Below are 18232 nucleotides of genomic sequence, written 5' to 3' on the forward strand. Positions count from 1 at the left end.
CCAGTGCAGCGGAGAATACGTCGAGGAAAGTAGTTCCCATCCATTATCTTCTGTGAAGCGTGGGCTTGTCCCTTGCATCAACCAGCCTGCTTTTTTTTTTTTATCCTCACCCAATGACATTTTTTCATTTTTTGTTCAAATAGAGTGGGAGGGAGAGAGAGAAACATCGACGTGAAAGGGACATATCAAGTGGCTGCCACCCGCACGACTGAACCAGGGCCGGGGACAAACTGCAGCCAAGGTACGTGCCCTTAGCGGGAACCAAACCCGGGTCTCTAGGGACCACAGGCTGACGCTCTAACCGCTGAGCCAAACTGGCCAGGGCACCAGCCCTGCTTTTTAACCTGAAGCGAAGACTTCTAAAGCCAGCTCTGCTCACAGAGACGCCCCCAGGATGCTGTCCCGTAGGTCATCTTCAGTGTGATATAACTCTCGCCTTTGGTTGAGCAGGTCTATGCTGCAAGTGCTCGTTAAGCCCAGATGGTGTGAGGTGGGGATAAGAACCCACAGACACCCAGACACTTTGCAGGAAGCAAACACAGAAGTCTGCTCACCCACTATATTCTTCACGAACTGGTGGGTGTATGTATACTTATGACATGTGTCTGTCAGTCATGCACGAGTGTGTTTACATATGATTGAACATGTAATGCATCACCCTGGCCGGTTTGGCTCAGCAATTAGAGCATCGACCTGCGGACCAGAGAGTCCCGGGTTCGGTTCCCGCTAAGGGCATGTACCTCGGTTACAGTTTGTCCCTGACCCCGGTTGGGGTCGTGTGGGTGGCAACCAGTCGATGTGTCTCTCCCACATCGATGTTTCTCTCTCTGTCTTCCTCCCTCTCTCTCTCCCACTCTATCTGAAGATAAATGCAAAAATGTCTTCGGGTGGGGATAAAAATTAATAAATAATATATCATCAGGGAAACAGATAAGAGTCCAGAAATAGACCTAAGTCAATATAGGAATTTAATAGATGACCCCAGTGGCATTTCAGTTTCATGGGGAAAGAACATTGTGTTATTTTAATAAGTAGTGTTAATGTTACTGGTTGGCCAGATGCAAAAGGAAAGTTAGAACCTAGATTTCCAACCCTACATCAACTACCGAATTTCCACGTGGATTTCAGAATAAAAGAAAAAGAAAATGACATTTAAAAGAACAGATGTATAATTGAGGGTGGAGAAGATCTTTAAAAGCTAGGTGGGAAATTCAGAAATCTTTTTTTTTAATCGTCACCCAAGGATGTGTTTTTATCGATTTGAGAAAGAGAGATCGATCAGTTGCCTCTTGTACACACCCCGACTGGGGATCGAACCCACAGCCTGGGTATGTATCCTGACTGGGAATCGAACCCGCAACCTTTTGGTATATGGGACAATACTCCAACCAACTGAGCCACTCAGCCAGGGCCAGAAATCCTTTTTCTTAAAAGACCAAAACCTTAAGCTTTGTAAAAACAGACTTCGAAGAAATATTTGCAACATACATTGGCTCAACTCCCTGATATACAAAGATTGCTTACAAATTGATTTCCTTTTTTAAAAATAAAGGCAACCTAATAGGCAAAAAAAGGGCAATGGATATAAACAGTTGACAGAGAAGGAAGTCAGATGGCCGGGAAACCAACAAGAAGGCCCCGAACCACACTGACAGGGAAACACAGTGGGGAATTCCATAACTGCCCCTTTTATTTATTTATTTTTAATATTTTTTCTTCATTGATTTTTAGAGGGAAAGAGAGAGAGAAACATCAATGAGAGAGACCATGGACTGGCCGCCTCCTGCATGCCCCCCACTGGGGATCAGGCCCACAACCTGGGCATGTGCCCGACCGGGAATCAAACCGGCGACCTCTTGGTACAGGGTTGAAGCTGAACCACTGAACCACACCGCCCGGGCATAACTGCCCCTTTTTAAAATGAGGGGCCTCAGGGCTTTGGAAACGAGTCCAGACGTAGGGATCTCACTTGGGAGGAAAGAGAAGCAAACCCTCCATCTCATCAATTCCAAATGGAGCAGTGGGCATGGAACGTGTCGCTGGGGTGAAGCCGTCGCGTGTCCCTCGCTGCGGACGAAGCCCCATACATTTGGGTTGTTAGAAGGGTGAGGACATGGGCTGACACTCCGTGGGACCAGCCACCCCTGTGAAGGCATTATGGGAATAGCTACCGATGTTCTGGAAAATGCCTCTGCTCATGGCCCACACGGGCGTGTCTGGGGGGGCGAGGTGGGGAGGCCGCACATCTTGGAGGGCCCCCCCGCCACGGTGGATGGCAGAGTGGGCACAGGACAGAGGCCTCTTGATTTTTTTATTTTCGTCTAGCAAGTTGAGGCCCACATGGGGGGGGGAAGAAGGCGGCCCGTCGCAAAGCTGTCTCCTCTCTCGGGCTGTTGACCCACAGGCAGGAACTATCTATAAAAGATAACTTGTTTGCGGATGGATAGTAAAATTCCGAGTGAATTTATGCACCTTCGAGTAGTCATATTTGTGCAGCGGCCTTGTCCAAAAATAATTTGGACAGCCGTTTTTACGGTAACCTTCAGACCAGCGGAGTCATAAATAACTTATGAATAAATAATTACAGTTCATAAATGCCTCGCGCCGGACTCCCCTGCCCGGTCTTCATAGTTTCCACACGGGGCCAGGAGATCTCTAACAGGTGTTGCTTCTGTCTGGAGCAAAGGTTCCTTCTTCCATCCGTCCGTTACTTAAAGAGGGTTCATAAACACCCGGGAGAAACTTTAAAGCTGGCAGGCAGCAGAAGCCAAGTGTTCAGAGGTGTTCTCCGGGAAGAAAGCGAGCCTTTCTCATTCTCGATGTTTTTCGGTGTGAATGAGGGCAGGCTAAAATTGCTCATTCTTTTTCATTGAGGAAAAGAAGTCTTTTGAACATTTTCTCGCGGAACAGGGGCTGATACCAAGCCGTCTCTAGGAGGCAGTTGCGTGTTTATTCCCCTAGGGGGCGCTGCATTGAGCCCTGCTCAACACTGCGGCTAACTGGGCACACTGCCGGGCACCGGTTTTGGTATTCCGTTATCATCTCCCCCAGAGCATTCTCCGATGCCAGGTTACCCTATTGCCATGGACTCTGCGCTCCGTGTGGAGAAGGGCCAGAGCGAAGAGGGGGTGGGTGTCATGATCGAGGGCAACAGAGCATCCTTTAGCCCAAAGAGAGATTCTGGCTTCTCTGTCCTCTCGTCTGGCAGAGAACCAGGCGAGAGGGCGTCAAGCCACTACTTTATCTTGAATTCTGCAGGCTGTCCTGCCCCCTCTCCCTGCCTTTGGAGGGGGGAAGGCCCTTCAGAGATTCTGCTGAAACCCAACCCCCTGGTTCCCATCAGCGTGCGTTTCCAAGCCTCTGAAACACATTCTTTCTCAACTCACACTCTGGTGCCCGCGAAACGGCGGGTTGGACGTGATTTTAATGGTAATCTCATCATTAGTCTAATTAATGAAGTCATTGGAAGACCGGAGAGTTGGCTTGTTTTTCAGAAAATGCCATCTTAGGGAGCATGGGAACAAAGCCCATATTAGTACTTTTTTTTTAGCGAACTGGCTTTCTCTAATTGAAGAAGTCACACGTGGACGTGCCAGACAAAATTTCTGAACGGTACCAGCTGGCGCGGACGGGATAGTCCGTCCCCTGACCACTTTCTTCTCCAGAGACGTCTGTGGAATTCCATGTGTCTCTGGTCACAACTGTGTCTGACATGCATGTATAACATAGACACACGTATGTGCATTTTGCCACGTGTACACACATGCATATAACACACACACATAAATGCATGGGGTGTGGTTTGCTCACGAGTCCGCACACTGTTTGTGGTTCATCCAGTAAGCCTTCAGCTACCTTGTTCCACACCTTGTTTTTCGGCCCACAGCCGTCCATGCAGAACTTCCCGCACTCTCTGACGGTTGTTATTACCCCACCCCGCTGTGGGTGGACGGCTGGGCTGTCCTGTCTTTGCTGTTAGAAACTGTCCCCCAACACCCTTGTTGTCACATCTTTGCCCGCGTTCAAGGACACCTGCTTGGCGAAGTGCTGGAATTGGAATCCCTCGTCCGTAGCACGAGCATCCACCCCGAGGCTGCGCCCACGTGTCCAGCCCTTGGCCTCTGCGCGGCGGCCACAGTCCATTTCAAACCCAGCCGCCTTGCCTCTCTTTGCAGTGTGTGTCCTGGACTTCCCAGCCTTCCTGAGTGACTCTCTGGAAGTCCTGTGTCTGAACGACAATTATCTGGATGCAGTCCCACCCTCCGTCTGCCTACTGAAGGGCTTATCAGAACTCTACCTGGGAAAGTAAGTACACAGCCTGGAGGCAGGGTGTCCCTCCCTAAATCGCCAAGGACACAGCCAGGGGGGAGGAGCCCTCTGCAGGCAGAGCCAGGCCTTGGGCGGGGGAGGCACAGAGGAGCCCCAGGGTGAGGCTGGGGCGCTCTGCTCGTGTTCCTGAGGACTGTCTGATCCCCGTCCTTCCGTTCACTGAGCAGCTACTGCCAAGCACTTCCGAGGGTTCAGCAGTGGGCAAATCCTCATGGAAATAGAAAATACGTCAGGTCACCCCGCCTTTGCGGGAGGAGGTAGTGATCGTCATCAAGGTGGTGTAATTAATAGACCAGCTGAGAAAGTTGGGGGGTGGGACCCAGTGCTGAGCCACCAGGATTGGCAGAGGACAAAGCTGCCATTCGGACCCCTGGCTTCCCAGGGGGAAAGGCTTTGAAATTAGTATATAAATGGACCATTGGAAATCAGGGCCCAAGATGCTGGGTTTGGGGTGTGGGCTGAGTGGCTGCTGCAAGCCTCCGAGCTGACCGGCTGCTGTGTGTGTGTGCGTGCGTGTGCGTGCGTGTGCATGCGTGTGCGCGTGTGTGTGCGTGTGTGCTTGTGCGTGCGTGTGTGTGTGCCCCCATGGTGCTCCTAGCAATCCTGGCCTGAGAGAACTCCCCGCTGAGCTGGGGCAGCTGGGCAACCTCTGGCAACTGGACATTGAAGATCTGAACATCAGCAATGTGCCTGCAGAGATCAGGAAAGAAGGTAAGGCTTCCCGGTGCCACCCCCTTGGAAAGACAGCTCAAGTCTCGCTGTTGAGGGCCTGGGGTGGAGACAGCGGGGTGACCCATGGAGCCCGACTCCAGCCCCCATGTTTGGGAAGATGCTGAGAACTCACTCAGAAAGCCGTAGTTGCTGAGGGCCATCATCATTATTTTTTCTTTATTGATTTGAGAGAGAGAGGAAGTCAGAGGGAGAGAGAGAAACATCGATGAGAGAGAACATTGATTAGCCGCCTCCTGCATGCCCCCCACTGGGGATTTGGCCCACAACCTGGGCATGTGCCCTGACTGGGAATCAAACCGGTGACCTCTTGGTGCAGGGTCCACACTCACCACTGAGCCACACCGGCCGGGCACTGAGAACCATTACTGTACTGTCATCCACCATGTGCTAAAACTAGTAGGACCCCGTAGGCACCAAGGATGTTGCCTTTAGGTCTGTGACTTTAGTCTTCACTTTCGGGGGTGATCAGTATCCCTGCTCCCCTCCTTTGGATCCAGCAGTCTTCTGAACCCACCCCATTGCGACACCTAGAAAGGGGCTCTTCCAGACGGGATCTTGCTCCCCAGGGAGGCGGGTGTGCCCCCCACAGTCTCAGCAATGCCCCCCCATCTCCCACAGTCTCAGCAGAGGCCCCCCCATCTCCCGCAGTCTCAGCAGTGCCCCCCCATCTCACGCAGTCTCAGCAGCGCCCCCCCATCTCGCGCAGTCTCAGCAGCGGGCCCCCATCTCGCGCAGTCTCAGCAGCGCCCCCCATCTCCCGCAGTCTCAGCAGCGCCCCCCATCTCCCACAGTCTCAGCAGCGCCCCCCATCTCCCACAGTCTCAGCAGAGGCCCCCCATCTCCCGCAGTCTCAGCAGCGCCCCCCCATCTCCCGCAGTCTCAGCAGCGGGCCCCCCATCTCCCGCAGTCTCAGCAGCGCCCCCCATCTCCCGCAGTCTCAGCAGCGGGCCCCCCATCTCCCGCAGTCTCAGCAGCGCCCCCCATCTCCCGCAGTCTCAGCAGCGGGCCCCCCATCTCCTGCAGTCTCAGCAGCAGGCCCACCCCCCCAGCCCCAGCAGCGGTCCCACACCCCACAGTCTCAGCAGCGGCCCCCCATCTCGCGCAGTCTCAGCACCGGGGGGGCCCCCCATCTCACGCCGTCTCAGCAGCAGCCCCCCATCTCGCGCAGTCTCAGCAGCGGGCCCACCCCCCCCAACCCCAGCAGCGGCCCCACCCCCCCAACCCCAGCAGCGGCCCCACACCCCACAGTCTCAGCAGCGGGCCCCCCATCTCGCGCAGGCCCCAAAGCAGTGCTGTGCTACCTGCGCGCGCAGCTGCGGAAAGCCGAGAGGTGCAAGCTGATGAAAATGATCGTCGTGGGACCTCCGCGCCAGGGCAAGTCCACGCTGCTGGAGATCTTGCAGACGGGGCGGTGCCCCCAGCTGGCGCACGGCGAGGCCACCATCAGGACCACCAAGTGGGAGCTCCAGAGGCCCGCGGGCTCCAAAGCCAAGGTGAAGGGCGGCGGGCACGCAGCGGCCCCCGGCCCTCCCCCCTCCTTCCCGCAGAGCCTGGGACTTCCTCGCCCGTGTCCGAGACCCCAAAGGTCGCAGGGCCCAATGTGTGCCGTCTCAAACCCGCTCCTGCCAAGCCGGTGAACTCCTTAACATGACCTTGGAGTTCTTCTTTTTCTTAAATATGTTTTTATTGATTTTAGAGAGGAAGGGAGAGGGAGCGAGAGATAAAAACATCGATGAGAAACATCAACATCCATCGATTGGCTGCCTCCTGCTGGGGATCGAGCCCACAACCTGGGCATGTGCCCTCAGCAGGAGTCAAACCAGTGACCTCCTGGTGCACAGGTTGAGGCTCAGCCACTGAGCCACACCGGCCAGGCTGGAGTTTATCTGTTAGAATAAGTTGAGGCTCCGGCAGTGACCGCCAATCCTGGTTGTCAGAGTTCCTCAGTGAGCCTTTAAAGACAGTGTTGCCCCTGCCTTTCTACTCCTGACCCCAGCGACTGCGATTCAAATGGCCTGGGGCCGGGCCCACGGGGGCTGAGAACCAATCACTGCTGTAGGCGGTGAGACCCTCGGCACCTGCAGCTAACGGGGAGGCTGGGAAAGCACCCCAAGTATGAATGTGCTGTTCCCCTGACACCTGCTGTCACCGCAGGGTCTGAAAAATCTAGTTTTGAAGCCCTGTTTAAATCTAATCCTTCTGGGGACCTGTTGATTCTCCTGTTTTCCATTCAGCAGGAGACAAATAAACATGAAAATTGTCTCTAATTAGAATCAGGAAAAAGCCTGGGAATACTGGTGGATGGAATACAGCCCGGCCAGGAGCTGTGTCCAGGCCCAGGGAGTGGGTGCAGCCAATGCCTCCCTTACCTGTGGCCAAATGTGGGGCTGCAGGTAGCCCCACAGGGATGCAGATGCAGGGGGCTGCTTGCGGGGACCGGGGGGCTTCCAGGCCCAAGCCTGCATGGTGCCCCACAGCCCAGCACAGCCTCACACACGAACCACTTTCCGAGTCAGGGAACTCCATCCTGTGTGCGTCACTCGGCATGTAAGCTGAATGTCTAATTTAACGTTGACTCAGAGCATAGTCCCCTGAAGAACAGAGCCCTGCCTGTTCGGGCCAGAACGGTCGAATAATTAAATCACCCTCCCCCCAGAACACCCCAGGACTGAATCCACCTAAATCGTGCCCGCAGGGTCTTTAAGTGACCCGATCTCTGGATGCCCCCCCTGCTTTGTGCAGCCGCTCCTGACAGCTGCCCGCGGCCCGAGCAGCGATGACCGTTGTCATCAACGGTCTCCTTCGGCCCCTGGTTCTTTCCTGCCGTCGCTAAAGTGACCCCCTCTCTCCCCCTGAAAGACAGCCTCCCCGTCCTTCGAATGCTGAGCCCGTAGCTCTGTGGGACTGGACCGCCTGCCAATTGAGCACAGCTGTCCAGCTGTTCGTTTTCAACTCTCTACAGAAGCGGGTCTTGGAGGCCCGAAGGCAGCATCGTGGGAATGGTTCTTGGCTCCAGAAAACCACAGTCTCAGCTGCTCGGGCCAGACTCTTACCTCATAGAGCGATAGAGAAACCACCGTTTACACAGCCCTTCCCAGCAGCCCAACAGCTAAGCTTTTGTTTAATTCCCACGGCAAGGCGGTTTCCCTGCGCCCTTGGTGGGCGCCGCCTCTGACCCCCGAGAGTCCAGAGGCCCGTCTCCTCGGCCCCACTCAGCGGGAGGCTCAGCTCAGTGTGCGCGCTGATATCACTGACGGGCTCCAAGGGCAGGACGTCCCCTAACTGTCTGCAGCCCGGATGGAGACCGGACAATGCCCCCGTGTCCACAGACAGATGGACACGGTGTCCAGGCCGGGCTCTGCTCCACTAATAGTGGATAGAGGCCCCCGTAAGTCCACTCTGCACCCTGGGTCCCTTTCCCCGACTTGGATGACCGACTCCTAACACGAACGCCGAGACAGGCAAAGCTTGTCCGTCGGCCGTGTTTTAGGCCCTAAACACAGCGTGCAAAGGGGACAGTTTTCTCGGGGCTGGAGCCGTGGTCTGTAACATGCCTCCTGCCTCTGCTTTGTTGCTCAAGTAGGTTGAGTCCATAGAATTCAACGTCTGGGACATCGGCGGCCCCACCAGCATGGCGACCGTCAACCAGTGCTTCTTCACGGACAAGGCCCTGTACGTGGTGGTCTGGAACCTGGCGCTGGGCGAGGAGGCCGTGGCCAGCCTCCAGTTCTGGCTGCTCAACATCGAGGTGAGAGACCCGGCCCGTCGGAGCGCCGTCCCCGGGCGTCGCGGGGATCCGGCCACACCTCTAAAGCGTCCCCTTTTACTGAGAAAAACAAACCCTCAGGAAGAAGCTTTGCGTTTGGGCAAACTGCACGGAGGGCCCTGGCATCCGAGGCCACGGTGGGGCATTGACAACCCCCTGGCTGGATGGTGTCTGGCAGCAAGTGCTCTAGTCCTTCTCCCTTAATTGAAAGCCCCTCGCTGTCGGGTAAAGGGGAGCAGGGCGCCCCTCTCCGGTGCGAGGTGACGGCTGGAGGCAGCCTCTGTCCCAGGAGGCGGCTGCACCGTCTGACGGGGTCTGAAATCCAGGGAGATTCACAGGGGCCTCGCACCCCTCAGTCGGGGTCTTGTGCCCTCGAGGTTTGCTGACAGGAGTGGGCGACAGGCTCAGGGCCACAGGCCGGAGGTGGGCATCACCTGGGAGGGGTCTCGCCACCCTGTACAGGTGAGGGCAGTGGGTGCTCAGCCCCGGGTTCTCTGTTGCAGGCCAAGGCCCCCAACGCCGTGGTGCTGGTGGTGGGGACCCACCTGGACTTGATCGAGAGCAAGTTCCGCGTGGAGAGAATCGCGACGCTGCGAGCCTACGTCCTGGCTCTCTGCCGCGCGCCCTCCGGGTCCCGGGCCACCGGCTTCCCTGACATCACTTTCAAACACTTACAGTGAGTGTCCCAGGCCTCCTGCTCGCTCTGACCTGGCGGGTGGCCGTGGCCGCTGCTCCCTCTCTTGTCGATCTTCCCAGGCACCCTGAGATCTGCCCGTGGAGGGCTCCTAACCAGGCTGGGCTCCTCTGGGGCCGCTTCCAACATGAAGGGGAGCAGCCTGACCCCCAGGGCAGACACGGCACTGGGGAGGGCGCTCTGGGCTTGTCCCTTCTCCCACCTCCTGTCCTAGGACTCTCGCCACGGCCCTGCAGGTTAGACGTGGCACCCACGTTGCAGATGGTGAAACTGAGGCTCAGCAAGTCCAGTTACCATCCTCTGGTGGGAGTCAAGTGTGTGTGGCAGTGGCTGCGCTCGTGGCTTTGGGTGCCGCCCCTCTGGGTAGAGTTCCGTGGACAAGGGTGCACAGGTCAGCCTGGGGACACAACTGCCCAGCTCAGAAGGCAGAACTCCTGCGCCCTGGGGTCTGTGACAACGGAACACCAGCTCTGGGTCAGAGGCCTGGGTTCAACCCGAGTCTGCTCCCCTCCAGCTTGTGTCCTTGGGGGCCACCTCCCTTCCCTCCTCTGTAAAATGGGCACGTTGGGAAGGCGGACCGAAGTGACAGGTGGGGGCGCTCTCAGCACCGTGCTCTGCGCCGAGCGAGACCTCGAGAAACCTCTGCGTGTCCGTGTTCCGTGCGTGCTCGCGACTCTCCGGTGTTCGGGACGAAACACTCGGGAATCAGAGACGCCGCGGCGCCTGTCGGAGGCCAGGCCGGTGAGGAGGGGTCTGTTCTGCACCCACAGCGAGGTTTCCTGCAAGAGCCTGGAGGGCCAGGAGGGGCTGCGTCAGCTCATCTTCCACGTCACCTGCAGCATGAGGGACGTGGGCAGCACCATCGGCTGCCAGCGGCTCGTGGGGAGGCTGGTGGGTACCTCACATCCCGCGGAGGCAGAGGGGCCTGCGCCCCGTTTGTGGGGAGCCACCGCCTCTCTCTAGCGTGTCCTCGGGCTCCGTGGTCCCAGCCAGCAGGCAGGCGGGGAGGCCGGGCACACCGGGCACACCTGGGGGCTCAGCCTGCCCATGTCCCCAGATCCCCAGGAGCTACCTGAGCCTCCAGGAGGCCGTGCTGGCGGAGCATCAGCGCCGCCGCCTGAGCGACGACGTGCAGTACCTGACGGACCGGCAGCTGGAGCAGCTGGTGGAGCAGACACCCTGCAATGACATCAACGACTACGAGGACCTGCAGTCTGGTGGGTGGGGGAGGGGCGCGGGCGGCACCGGGCACGCACGGGGTCCCGGAAAGGGGGCGCAGGTTTTCCACCACTCTGCGCATGTCTGCAAAGGACACAGATGCGCTGCGGGTATTGATTTGGGGGTCACACATCAATTCTGAGTAAGCGGATTTGCAGAGATGGAATCCGGAATAAAGGGGACCGAGAGACGGGGGCTCCCCGGCTGGCTGGCGGCATGTTGGTACCTGCAGGGGGCAGCCGACCGATCCGAAGGCCCACATGTTGGTGTTTCCCGGGAAGAATCTGCGACCTGGCCCTCATGGACGTCGGGGCCCCGGGTCCCCTTGGCCCTCTGTCTGATGCTGCCCCTCCCCCTCTGCGTAGCCATCAGCTTCCTCATAGAGACCGGTGCCCTGCTGCACTTCCCTGACACCAGCCACGGCCTGCGGAACCTCTACTTCCTGGACCCCATCTGGCTGTCCGAGTGTCTGCAGAGGATCTTCAACATCAAAGGCTCCCGCTCAGTGGCCAAGAACGGGGTGATCCGGGCGGAGGACCTCAGGATGCTGCTGGTCGGGACCGGCTTCACGCAGCAGACGGAAGAACAGTATTTCCAGTTCCTGGCCAAGTTTGAGATCGCCCTGCCCGTGGCCAATGACAGGTGAGTGCTGGGACCGGGCTGCGCCCGCTGCTGCAAGGAGGAGGAGCTGGGGCCGAGGGGTGGGCCGTGGTGTCTCTTTTCACGGGGTTCGAAGATAACCACTCGCTGAAAAGTTGTAGGAAAACATACAAGGATGGCATGAAAACTAACTTTGCGGGGGTTCACATTTCAGGGGGTCGATTGCTTGGTTATTTGGTGAATAGACAAGGAGTAAGTGACAAGTCTGCTCATGCTAATTGCACAGCTTGGCTTCAGGGTGCAGGGCCCGGGCTGGGTAGGCGGGTGATGCTCCAATCTAAGCCCGCTTGGTACTCAGGGCCTCCTGGCCTGAATTCAGTGTAGCCACTTCCTGGGTCTGATCTGATATTGACCAGCAGCCAGGACCCCAAGTCCGCCAAATGTGTTTCCACCTTGCCTCCAACCCCGGAGTTCTGGGGCGAACCCACTGGAGCCTCCTGGGGCGCTGGCTTGGACCCGGCGCCTCTACCCCAGAGACTGTGTCAGCCATGCCCGGGTCCCACCGAAATTTCTACTCAGCCTTGTAGCTTTAGGAGGGGCCTCCAGTCCTGGCTGGTATGGCTCAGCGGTTAGGAGGGGCCTCCAGCCCTTTGGGGACCACCAGCGAGTCCTCAAAAGCAAAACCACAAAATGGATTTCAAAATCCACACGGCCCCTCGCACCGTGGCCGGGGGCGTCCTGGGCTTCGGTCCAGGAGAAAGCCCAGGGCCAGGCGGCTTGGGAGTGGACAGCGGTGCCGAACACAACACGTGTCTGGTCATTTCATCAACAGGCGTGAGGAGGCGCTGACACTCAGTAAGGGCAAGTCAGTTATGCGTGTATGCGAGTCTGCGTGGACGACAGCCGGCTCGTCCCCGGGTCCTCGTGGAGGCTCAGTGCAGTGGTCAGAGCGTGGGGCTGAGATCTGAGGATGAGTCCCCACTGCCTTTCTTTGCCCATCTGTGGAATGGGAATAATACACGAAGAGAGAGGCCCTGCAGCTGGGGTGGGTGAGAAGGTCCTTTATCCCCCCCAGGTCTGAAATGGGGAGCCCCTAAAACTTCACCGCCCGCCCCCTCTGGGCCTCGCCACCCCTGGGAGCTGGGTGTCCCTTCTCTTCCCAAGTCGGGAGTGAGGTTGCAGAGGTCACAGGTGTGTGTAAGACCCCGAGCCTGCCTGTCACTTTATTTTCCTTCTACGATATATTTTTGGAATCTCTTCCAGAAAATTATAAAGACATTTTTATTGGAGGACCTAAACCGATGTGTTTTAAGAGGATTAGGAGGAAAGCCTTTGTTAAGAAAGGGACACACCCTCGTTCTGCCCTGAGCCTGACCCTTGGGGACACTCTTGGAGGGACCTCCTGGCTTTCGGCTGTTTTCCAAGGACCACAGCCAGGGGCCGCGCGGTGACATGGTGATTCAGAGCTTTTATGACCAGCAAGACACTCTTGTCAAATGCCCTCCTTCGCGCGAACAGCCTCGTTCAGTCTTTAAAGGCGACTGCAGGGTCTCCGTTAGCCAAGAACAATAAATAGCTTCGAAAGCCAAAAAACGCCACTCTGACCCCAGGACCTCCCTTGTCCTTGGGGCTGGACAGCTGTGTTTGTTTCCTCCGCCGTCCAGAGCCCATCTGAGGCGACTCCGGGCCGCCGCCCCTGTACATGCAGAGCCTCCCGGCGGTTTGCTCTGTGTGTCGCGTTTGCGATCACGGAAGGTTCCTGTCCTTTTCCGACGTCAACCTGGTCTCTGTCTTAGAGACTCGATCCATACGTTCCCGCCTTCGTTCTCTCTTGGAGCATTTATTCTTAGCATATAAACTGCGCTCTCTTTTTCAAAACAAAATCCCAAGGCCCCGGGAAGAGGGCAGCTGGCTGTCCGCGGGTCGGACGGTCACGGTGCCCTTTGGTGTTGCAGCTACCTCCTGCCGCACCTCCTCCCGTCCAAGCCGGGCCTGGACACCCACAGCATGCGGCGCCCCGCGGCCAACACCATTCAGAGGGTGTTTAAGATGAGCTTCGTTCCCGTTGGCTTCTGGCAACGGTTCATAGCGCGGATGCTGATCAGCCTGGCAGAGATGGACCTCCAGGTAGTGGCGGTTTCTCCCCGGGGTGGGGTCCCTGCAGCAGTGCCCTCGAGGGAGCGCCCTCTGCTGGAAGGTTTGACTAAAAAATGCTTTTCCTGCAGCAAAACTGTTGACTTAGGCCCAGGAGTTGAGCTGGGCACAGCCTTCGTCCTGCTGAGCCAGCAGACCCCTTGGAACCGTGCTGGGAACATAAGTCAGCACCTGGCTGGCTCAGAATAGTCCTTTGCAAGCAGTGGTTAACCTGCACCCAAATCCCTGCAGGGCTGGGCCCCACTCGAGGTTCTGAGTCAGTGGACATGGGCAGGGACCCAAGAATCTGCATATCTGACCGTTGTTCCAGGTGACCTGACGTTGGGGCCCACACTTGAGAACCACGTCCTTCCAGCCGCAACTTAGCACTGAGTCCGTGCACCAGCCTCGCCTGGGAGCTTCTAACAGCGCAGGCCCCAGGCCATTTAAATCAGAATCTTAGGGTGTGGCACCCAGACATGGGTGTTTTTTAAAGCTCCCCATTGACTCCATGTCCAGTCAAGCTTGAGACCTTGGGCACAGAACGTGAACTTGGTCTGGAAGCAATGATGAGCTACGCCAGGGAGTTATTATCTGTGGGTTCTTGAAAGGACACCCGGCTGTCGGTCAATGTTCATTTCATCGCAAGACAATAACATAGAAGTGGTACTTGTCTAGAGTGTTGGTTCTCCAAGTGCGGTCCCTGGACCAGCAGAATCAGCCTCACCTGGCAACTTCTTTTTTTTTTTTTCCTTTATTGAGTCTAGAGAGAGAGGAAGGGAGAGAGAGAGAGAGAACATCGATTGGCTGCCTCCTGCATGCCCCCACGGGGGATCAGGCCCACAACGTGGACATGTGTCCTGACCCAGAATCGAACTGGGACCTCTTGGTGCCTGGGTCCCACCTGATACTCAGCCACTGAGCCACACCTGGCTGGGCCCTGGGAACTTCTCAGATATGCAAATTCTCGGGCTGCCCAGCCCCTATACAGCAGGAACTCCAGGATGGAGCTCAGCGCTCCATTTTTCACAAGCCTTCCGGAAGATTCTGACCCTCCCGACAGCATGAGAACCCCTGGTCTAAACCTGGACAGTCGGGCAGTTGACATTCAATTCAGTATGAGCTGACTTTTGCCACAGTCTAATTAAAAGGCCCTTGAGGAATTTACAGCTTCTTGGCTAAATTCAAGTATTTAAAAAAAAATTTATTTTTCTTCATTGATTTTAGAGAGAGGGGAAGGGAGAAGGAGAGAGAGATAGAAACATCGATGAGAGAACATCTACTGGCCGCCTCCTGCATGCCCCCCACTGGGGATCAGGCCCACAACCTGGGCATGTGCCCTGACCAGGAATCAAACCAGCGACCTCTTGGTGCAGGGTCGACGCTCAACCACTGAGCCACACCGGCCGGGCCAAGTATTTTTTGATCTCCCCATTTTACTGAAATGTTAAAAAATAAAGCAAGAGCCTGAAAATTAAAACTGTCTCAGCTGCCCTGGCTGGTTTGGTTCAGCAGTGGAGCGTCAGCCCATGGACCAAAGAGTCGCAGGTTCAGTTCTGGCCAAGGGCACGTACCTGGGTTGCAGTTGGTCCCCAGCCCTGGTCAGGTCGTGCGGGAGGCAACCAATCGATATATCTCTCTCCTGTCAATATTTCTCTCTCTCTCTCTCTCTCCCCCCTTCTTACTTTATCTGAAGATAAATGGGAAAAAATACTGTTGGGTGAGGATTAAGAAAAAAAACTGTCTCAGAAGGAGACAGTCTAGGGAGGCTAGTCTGACGCCAGAGGGTGGGCTGGTGGAAGGAATAGGTAGAGGACCTTGGTCCCCACTAGGTCACTCGGCCACCTGGCCCTCCCTTTGAACTCTCCCTGTTCTAAGCGGGAGCCCACAGAGCAGCAGCGTCGTGTGAGGCCTGAGCTCCCCAGGGGACTCAGTAAGCAGGGAGAGGGGCCCAGCCGGGGGAGCAGGTGGGCACCCTTCCCAGCACCATCCCTCACTCAAAATCAGGAAAAGAGTCCTATTGAAATTCAGATGAGGAAAAGAAAGGAGTCAGTCTCCTGAGCGGTCAATGCAGATTTGCAATGCTGAGATGCCACATGTCACCGATCAAATGAGCAGAGTTGAGTGGTACGAGCCAACCCAGAATCTTGAACCGGCCACACACCGTGGTCAGTGTGTGTACAGTGTCATCGTTTGGAAAGAGATTCCTCAATCCAAGACGTTCAGACCCTGTCCCGCGAACCCTCTTGCCAGAAGTGAACTGCGGACACTATTTGAAATCAGAGAATGCTCTGTTCTTTATCTTCATCAGGCTTGTTTGAAGGAGCAAGAGATGGGAACCGATCTAAGCATCCAAAGAAGAGAATGACCTAGAAACTATTATACGCAATCAAATATTGAGCTTTAGAGCCATGAATATTATAGATGTTTTCCAAGGCACTGGAAAACTGTAGCTTTTAAAAGTGTGCCAAGCCCTGGCCGGTTTGGCTCAGCGATTAGAGCATCGGCCTACGGTCCAGAGAGACCCGGGTTCGGTTCCCACTAAGGGCACGTACCTCGGTTGCAGTTTGTCCCCGGCCCTGGTTGGTCGTGTGGGTGGCAGCCACTCGATGTGTTTCTTTCACGTCGATGTTTCTCTCTCTCTCTCTCTTCCTCTCTCTCCCTCCCACTCTATCTGAACAAAAAAATGGAAAAATGTCCTTGAGTGAGGATAAAAAGAATTAAAAAATAAAAATTAAAAGTGTGGCCCTGGCTGGTTTGGCTCAGCGGTTGGAGCATCGGCCTGCGGTACAGAGAGACCCGGGTTCAGTTCCCGCTAAGGACACGTACCTCGGTTGCACTTTGTCCCCGGCCCTGGTTGGTCGTGCGGGTGGCAGCCACTTGATGTGTCCCTTCACATCGATGTTTCTCTCTCTCTCTCTCCCTCCCGCTCTATCTGAACAAAAAATGGAAAAATGTCCTCGGGTGAGGATAAAAAAAAAATAAAATAAAAATAAAAGTGTGCCAAGTTAGAAATGCCAAATTAGAAATTTAGAAAATGAGAAATACTAGTTTAGGAAAGATGGCCTCAGCTGTTTTATCAACATACATGTAGATAGGAAAAGATTCTAGAATAAAATATTCCAAGTTATTTTCCTTTTCCTCGATCATTGGTTTCCCACCGAGATATTTACCTCCACTTCGAGATCAGACAGTGCAAACCCATATTTCCAACACGTATTCGTCCAGAGTGTGTACGTGTTCAAACGATTCTGATATTCATTGGATGTAAAAATACACCAAAATAGCCTCAGCCAGTTTGGCTCCGCGGTTAGAGCATCAGCCCTCGGACCAAAGAGTTGCGGGTTCGATTCCCGGTCAAGGGCATGTACCTCGGTTGTGGTTCGATCCCCGGCCCTGGTCACGGTCATGCAGGAGGCAACCAATTGATGAGTCTCTTCCATGTCCGTGTTTCTCCCTCTCTCTCCCCCTCCCTCTCTCTCTAACAGAAAACCAATGGAAAAATATCCTTAGATGAGGATTAAAAGAAATAACTAACTAACTCACTAACTAACTAAATAAATAAATAAACAAATAAGTAAGTAAGTAAGTAAAAACACACCAAAATCTTCCTAATCACTCTGCTTGGTGGTGTTGGTGTTTTATTTTCTCATTTACCTTTTCCTGTATTTTCCTTGTTTTTTAACGTACACGTTTGCTTGTAAAATCGGGGGGGCAGACTGGAAAAGTCTTCGGGGGACTGTCCCCAGGGTATCCTGGAGACCCCGTCCCACCGCCCAGCGTCCACTTGCGGCCGGATGCGCAGGCGGGGAGGGGCCGGGAGACCGTGGGCGTCGGTCCTGGCGGGGCGGCCGGCCCCTGCCCAGCTCTGCCCAGGGCCGGAGCAGCCCGGACTCCGTGAGCAGGGTCTCGTCTCCGCCTCCAGCTCTTCGAAACGAAGAAGAACACGAAGAGCAGGCAGCGCAGAGTCACCATCTACAGCTTCGCGGGCAACCAGAGGAACCGCTGCAGTACCTTCCGCGTGAAGAGGAACCAGACCATCTACTGGCAGGAAGGCCTCCTGGTCACTTTCGACGGGGGCTACCTCAGGTAGGAGCGCCTGCCGGTCCCGGGCGCCTCCGCCGGGGCCTGGCCGCCGGGTCCAGCTCTGCTCCCGAGAGCTGAGCATGCTGGAAAAAGGAGACACGTCCCCCACCCGTGTAGAGGGTCCCCATCTCCTCCCCCCTTCTCTTCTCCCCTCGGAGGGTGTGGTGACAGCCCAGGACTTGAGCGGAGTGGGTGGCCACTGAGCTCTGCACCCGCGTGGTCATTTACGTGGCCCCCTGCCCCCTGCCCTAGACCTGATGCCACTGGTCCTGAGGGAGACATGAGATACCTCCCTAGCTCTGGCCATGTGCTCAGTGGTTAGAGCACCGAGCAAAGGGTCGTGGGTTTGATTCCCGGTCAAGGGCATGTCCCTGCATTGCGGGTTCGATCCCCAGGTCCTGTCAGGGTGCATGCAGGAGACCACCCCAGGGTCCTCCACGGCCAGACCACCACGGCCGCCTTTTTGTCTCTGGGTTGCAGTGTGGAGTCCTCGGACGTGAACTGGAAAAAGAAAAAAAGTGGAGGAATAAAAATCATTTGCCAGTCAGAAATGAGGGACTTCTCCGCGATGGCTTTCATCACAGACCATGTCAACTCCCTGATCGATCAATGGTTTCCCGGTAAGGGAATGTTCTAGAACCCAGTCTACGCTCGTGTTAATCCAGGGGCCCTTG

The 18232-nt window shown here is 55.9% G+C and overlaps 1 protein-coding gene across 1 annotated transcript in view; it reads left to right on the forward strand.

The window, feature by feature from the left end:
• The window catches only part of LRRK1 (leucine rich repeat kinase 1), a 103916-nt gene that overhangs the window by 67227 nt on the left and 18457 nt on the right, over positions 1-18232 (forward strand). Inside the window, exons 12-22 of the mRNA XM_036277940.1 lie at positions 4176-4305; positions 4928-5040; positions 6340-6554; positions 8645-8809; positions 9331-9503; positions 10292-10412; positions 10579-10738; positions 11105-11381; positions 13295-13466; positions 17398-17561; positions 18039-18178. Of these exons, the coding sequence (XP_036133833.1) occupies positions 4176-4305; positions 4928-5040; positions 6340-6554; positions 8645-8809; positions 9331-9503; positions 10292-10412; positions 10579-10738; positions 11105-11381; positions 13295-13466; positions 17398-17561; positions 18039-18178 (1830 nt within the window). The remainder of the gene's footprint in view (positions 1-4175; positions 4306-4927; positions 5041-6339; positions 6555-8644; positions 8810-9330; positions 9504-10291; positions 10413-10578; positions 10739-11104; positions 11382-13294; positions 13467-17397; positions 17562-18038; positions 18179-18232) is intronic.

Source organism: Molossus molossus, unplaced genomic scaffold, assembly GCF_014108415.1.
Source record: "Molossus molossus isolate mMolMol1 unplaced genomic scaffold, mMolMol1.p scaffold_m16_p_24, whole genome shotgun sequence".
Classification (NCBI taxonomy): Eukaryota; Metazoa; Chordata; class Mammalia; order Chiroptera; family Molossidae; genus Molossus; species Molossus molossus.